Genomic DNA, 6,628 nt, shown 5'->3' on the forward strand with positions numbered 1-6,628 from the left:
TAGCGAAAACACGTTTGATACTAATTCTGTCTTTGTAACTGAATAATATAAATGATATAAACGTAGCTTTATAAAAGGTGTTTTTTTAGACTCAGTCCGTGGGTCTGACTGTGACTGTTCGTAATTGTGAATGGTGTATTTGTGATATAATTCTTATAATAGCTCGATGATTTGTGATCAGAAGTTGAAAGCAAGAATGTCTCTGGCCTGCGACGCGCAATTTGTACGTTTTCAGAACGAACGAACTCTTGTCTTCTGTTGACATCTTGTTGACGTATTGTGACAGGTAGTTTTTCCCATTGATTGATTGTTAATTTTAGAAGTGACAAAATGTTTTCGGTCGTATTTTGCCTACATTCTTCATTACTCAAAAAGTAGATTAATAAGGACCTTCTATTTATATGTAAGTGAATTCAAAATAATGTAATATATTAAAACCAGGAACTTATTTTTAAGGATGTTTGAATATTAATTACAATGTTTTTTTTTATAATAATAAAATCTTAGACCTGCAATGCTTTTTCAGTGTGATGCATGTTTGTTATTGGATGAAATGAATGGATGTTCATGTTTATGAGAGGTATAGCTTATATTATGTCAGAACAACATATGTAGACTTTTTAAGAATGTGGGGAAGTTCATAATTTCTTCGGGACGTGGGTGCCGCTTCCCATGTTAACTACTGCCCGCACCGGGATAAAATATACCCTATATTACTCGCAGATAATGTAGCTTTCTAATGGTGAAAGAATTATAAAAATGTTCCTGATGATGCGCTGATATTTCTTGTAGTGTTTTTATAGTAGCGAAATACACACGTTGTCATATAATTTTTTCTTGAAAGTAAGAACATACCATGACAAAGTGAAGTCTGTTTTCATTGATATTTTACCTACTACCAGTTTTATGGCACATCTGTTTCTGCATGATTTTCTTCATCTATAATTTTAAGATATCATTTCTTTAAATTCAGTTTTTTGCTCAAGTTACTTATAAAAGCTTTATTTTCTATGTAAAGATTGATAATAGGCCGATAAACTTACAAAGTTCAACATTCAAATATGTGTCATTATTGCACCCGCTGTTGCAGAAACGTTAACAGAAATTATCGTTCATTGCTCATCCCCCGTAGGTGATAGCGTGATAATATATATCCTATATGTTGAACCGGCCCCCAGGTAATATTCATGCAAAATTTGATTTAAATCTATGCAGTACTTTTCGAGTTCAGTGAGACCAAACATACAGACAAACAGACAAACAGACATACAGACAAACAGACAAACAGACAAACAGACAAAAATTTTAAAAACTATATATTTGGGTTCAGGATCGATAATAGATCACCCCCCAAGTATTCTTTTAAAAAAATATTCAATGTACAGTTTTGACTTTCCTATCATTTTATTATATGTATAGAAAATCCAAAACAAAATTAATACAAAGAATGTATCTTGTCAATAATGTAAAAACATTTAAAAAATAATAATTAAATAATAAATAAAAATAAAATAAAATAAATGTCATTGAGTCAAGAGATTGTATCGGAGAAACTTAAATTATCTAAATAATAAAGCTAATATAGCTGTCTTGCGTTCATCATGGCGACCAACTATTTTTATCATTCAAATAGTCATTGATGGTGTAATATGCCTTTTTTATAAGAACAGCCTTAATTTGTTCTTTGAATTTATTAAACGGCAGTTCTTGTAAGGTCAAAGGAAGCTTATTATAAAAACGAATACCTAAACCCAGAAATGTGTCATGCACTTTATGAAGCCGGTGATAGGGTACGCACAGTTTATGCTTATTTCTAGTATTAATGCTATGGACTTCACTTTTTTTGGTGTATAAATGTAGGTTCTGTCTAATATACATAATGTTGGCAAAGATGAACTGTGATGCTACAGTGAGAATACCAATTTCTTTAAACAACTCTCTGAGGGAAGTTCTGGTACCTAACTTGTATATTGCACGAATAGCACGTTTTTGTATAATAAATATATTCTCTATATCAGCGGCTTTGCCCCACAACAAAATACCGTAGGACATGACGCAGTGAAAATAGCTGAAATACACTAATCGCGCAGTTTCGACGTCAGTGAACTGTCTAACTTTTCTGACGGCATAGGCAGCAGAACTAAGCCTTCCCGCGAGGCTAGAAATATGTGAACCCCACTGAAGTTTTGTATCAACTGTTATACCCAAAAACACGGTAGATGCAACGGTTTGAAGAACCTCGTTGTTTAGGATAACATTAGGACCTAGGTTTTTTACATTAGGCAAAGTGAACTTAATGCATTTTGTTTTTTTAGCATTTAGTACTAAATTGTTTGTTGTAAACCAGTGCGTAACTGTTGAGAGTGCACTGTTTACGTCGTCAAATTGCTCTCTATTTCTGTCAACTTTGAAGATAAGAGATGTGTCATCTTAGTTATTCGGTCAGTATCAGACCGATCAAAAACTTTTATGGATTACACTTTAAATAAACTGTCAGCTAATCATCGGGCTAACTAAAGACAAATTAACTAATGGCTAATCATAACTTATAAAATAATGAAAATACTTTCTATAACATCGTTAAAAATCTTCAGCGAGAGTATTTTAAGGCGAAGGGCGTATAAACGTGATTGTTCCGATAAAATTGAGATATTATACCAACGCACCCTTGTAATGACGTTCGCGTTCTTATTCAAAAGAAATTCGGTTACACGGATGAAGCAATCACTCGATTTCCCCTGACTTGATTGATTCGAATTGTATGTTCGCATGTGTGTGTATGTGTGTGTAGTGGGTATGTGTGTTTGTGTTTACCGTTGTCTGAATTATGAGTAGAATTTATGATCGTTTGCTTTTCTTTACAACGTCATCTACCTAGTGTTTTATAGTACGCAGACTTTGTATAATAGGTACTAGACTACTGACAATATCATTCGGTACCTATTTCCTTTTTTCGAAATACAAACCTACTACCTATATATGCGCACGCGATTTAAATCAAATAGCCATATTCATGCACACATATATTTCATATAGTATTCGGCAATCTAATTCACAATCACTCACTTACTTCTTTGACTTACACGAATCAGTAATTACTTAATCATTTCAAGTTGGTACCTATTCTAGTCTTTAACTCCTAAAAACTCGTTCAAGATCTATTTAAAATTCCTTCCTCAGAAGATAAAGTTCTATAGACACAAGCTAACACCTTTACCGACTAATATCGTAGTCATTATGTCACTCAAGAGGTTCAAGGCTGTAGGGGACTAAAAATAGCACCTTCGAAGGTAGGGGTGACACTCACGGAGGTAAAATAGACCTTTAGAGGTAAGTAAAGTTTACCTGGACGCTTAAGTATTTAAAGGGCGCCTTTTTTGTCACTCGAAGTGTAATAAAAAGTACTGACTTAGGTCCATAATTACTTTATATAAAACTAGTTTCATCTCTCGGTTCCTTCCGCTTCTTGGGAACAATAGGCTATACACTAAATGAAATTCTCAAAATCAGTACCTACAGTACTTCTCGAGATTAACGTGATCAACTAACTGAATAAAAAAACGTTATGAAAGTTTATTTGCAACTTTTGCTTATACTATAACACAATCATCAACGATACCATTACTCTATTTATTAATAGTTATCATAAACTTACCTCTTTAGCTATATTTATATTTAAACTAAGGTGGGTGACCCAAATAAAGCCTATGTCCTAATAAAGCCTAGTTTTTAAATTTCCCGCTTTATGATTTCAAATGGCCGCCAATGTCTGTAATAGTGTGCGTGCACATTAACCAACGCACACAAGCACAGCCAGCGGCCCGTGCCGCGAACGTGTTGCAACCTGCAGTCGACAACAACTACGACGCGGAGCGCACGCCTGTTTTTATAAAATTCTGGCGGAGTAAACAGTAAGTATTTTTACTTTTATTCGTATACGGTGTGCTGTGTTTTGTCTATAGGATAATTATACGTTTAGCTATCTCCTCACATAAGTAAAAAAGCTGTAATTTCGGTGTATTCCATATAATTCTGTTTGTTTTTACCCATGTGCTTTGTCCTAATAAGGCCTATTAAAAAAATGTACAGGCCTTATAAAGGCACAGGTACAGGCTTTATTAGGACAATGTTTTATATCAGTTCGGAAAGTATCACAGTAAAATAGTAGACCCTTGTTTTCAGTAACATCATGGAAAACAGATCACCAGCTTCCACCACGAGCAAAAAAAGGGCTCAATGGACTTCGGAACAGATGGAAAACGCTGTTAAAATGGTACAAAGGGGTATACTATCAACATATGCTGCTGCAGCCAGATACAACATCCCAAGAAGAACCCTACGCAACCATCTAGCGAGTGGTTCGACTTCACGAAAGCTGGGTCGATCGGCTATATTGACGCCAGAACAAGAAGCTGGACTTGTCAGAAGAATTATACGTTTAGCTGATGTTGGAGTGCCGATGACCTCAAAGATGTTGCGCGTACAGGCTTTTTCATTTTGTAAAATTAAGAAGATTCCAAATACTTTCAAAGATTCCAAAAATGCTGCTGGGAAGAAATGGTTGAGGTTATTTCTCAAACGACACCCTGAATTGGCACGTCGCAAAGCACAGATGATGAATCCAGCTCGCGCTCAAAAATTAAATAAAGATATTGTTAGCGATCACTTTTCCAAGTACAAAAGCGTGCTGGATAGGCTTGGAATTGAACATAAACCTGAAAGCATTTATAACGTCGATGAAAAAAATTGTCGCATATCTTTGCACCATCAGCAGGAAGTTTTGACAGCCAAAGGGCGAAAGAGAGTCCATCAAATAGCGAATGAGCATGCCGAAAGTGTGACAGTGGTAGGCTGCGGAAATGCTATAGGATCAGCTATTCCGCCAATGATTCTGTTCAAAGGCAAGAGACTAAAGCCAGAATTCCAAGATAATTTACCTCCAGGCTCTCTGGTGAAGATGACGCCAAAAGGCAGTATGACGACAGAAACTTTCATAGATTTCATTAATCATTTGAATAAATACAGAACCTCAGGGCCATGTCTCCTCATATTTGACGGTGCAAAATGCCACCTTGACTTTACTATTGTCGAGGAAGCAGAGAAATGTGGCATTACTTTGTATTGTCTGCCTTCTAATACCACACATGAGTTACAGCCCATGGATAAATCTGTTTATCGTTCTTTTGAGCACCATTGGGACCAAGAGTTGATTAAATACGTCAGTCAGCATCCCGAACGAACCCTTAACAAGACAAGCTTCAATGTCATTCTCTCGCAAGTATGGCCGAAATGTATGACTATTAACAATATCTCAAATGGGTTTCGCGCTACAGGGTTGTATCCATATAATCCAGATGCTATTCCTGAAGAGGCGTTTGCGCCCTCTGCGCTGTCGGAACTTCCAAACCCTACAAACATTGAGAATATTGCTGATGAATCGGAGGCACAAGAGATCTCAACTGCAAATGTGGAAGATTCAGATGGGTCAAGCACAGATACTGAGAATTTACCACTGTCCTTGCTCTCAAAAAACCATCCAAATGCTGTAACTCCAAATAAGATTGACAATCCATCAACCACATGTGAGATTCATGAATTTTTACCAACTCCTAAGTTTAAAGTTAAATCGACCGCTCCGCGCAAGAAGTCTCTGAATTACAGGGCTCAAGAGGTAACAAAAGATTTGTTTGGTGACAGTGCTACCAATCCCACATCACAGGTTACTGTACCATCGTCAAGAGTAGATAATGTTCCTGGAACTTCTTCCATGATAGGAAAAGAAACAAAGACACCAAAGTCAGAGTCAGTTATTGGCTGTACATCTGCACAACCTGGAGTTGCGGCAAAGCAAAAGCGAACCTCAGTAAAATCGCGTCACGATAGTAACCCTTCTTGGTACTGCCCAGCTTGTAAAGAAGATCGAGTTGATGATATGCGACAATGTCTTTCTTGTGGCGTTTGGTATCATGAGCTATGCGTTGGACTCACACCCACTGATAAAATATTTTACTGTTCAGGAGATTGTTTAAAAAAAAAGATGAAAAAGGCTGATTAATATACTACATTTACATAATAAGAAACTCATTAAGTCTGATCTAAAATGACCAAAAGTAATTAATATGATCTCATTAGATTTAATATAAGTATTGATAACGTTTTGCGTTAATTAAAAAGTTAAGTGCTTATTTGCTTTAATTATGGCTTTATTAAGACACGGGGTTCCCAATAAGGCCAAATTGACATTTTAGTTATTTGTGTTCACAAAAGTTAGATTTTTGTTTCTTAAGTAATTTTGTTTCATTTATTACAAAGTTTAATAAATAAATATAAGTATTTCAAATTACCAGTGCATTTTTATTATAAACCTGCTCGTAAAGTAATAAAAAAAATAAGGTAGGCCTTATTTGGTGATCTTACCTTACATTTATGCAGGATAATGTCTCGAATTTAATGTCACACACACTGACACACAAACACATACACTAAAAACTGCAATACTTACCTGCTAATTTATTTCCTTCTTGGCTAATTATAATACTATTATGTGTACCTACTGCGTAATTGGTGTAATGTACGTTTCAATACTTCTATTTCATATATAAATCCCAACCATTCAGACGGCCCCTCC

At 35.6% G+C, this 6,628-nt stretch overlaps 1 protein-coding gene across 1 annotated transcript; it reads left to right on the forward strand.

Annotated features, from left to right (window-relative positions):
• Positions 1-3,682: 3,682 nt before the first annotated feature.
• On the forward strand, positions 3,683-6,343 carry LOC110373842 (uncharacterized). Its single transcript, XM_021331225.3, has 2 exons — positions 3,683-3,911; positions 4,183-6,343. The coding sequence occupies exons 1-2, from the start codon at positions 3,766-3,768 to the stop codon at positions 6,053-6,055; spliced, it is 2,019 nt and encodes a 672-aa protein (XP_021186900.3). The 5' UTR covers positions 3,683-3,765; the 3' UTR covers positions 6,056-6,343.
• The last annotated feature ends 285 nt before the right edge of the window (positions 6,344-6,628 follow it).

The sequence above is a fragment of the Helicoverpa armigera genome, chromosome 3 (genome assembly GCF_030705265.1).
Source record: "Helicoverpa armigera isolate CAAS_96S chromosome 3, ASM3070526v1, whole genome shotgun sequence".
Lineage (NCBI taxonomy): Eukaryota > Metazoa > Arthropoda > Insecta > Lepidoptera > Noctuidae > Helicoverpa > Helicoverpa armigera.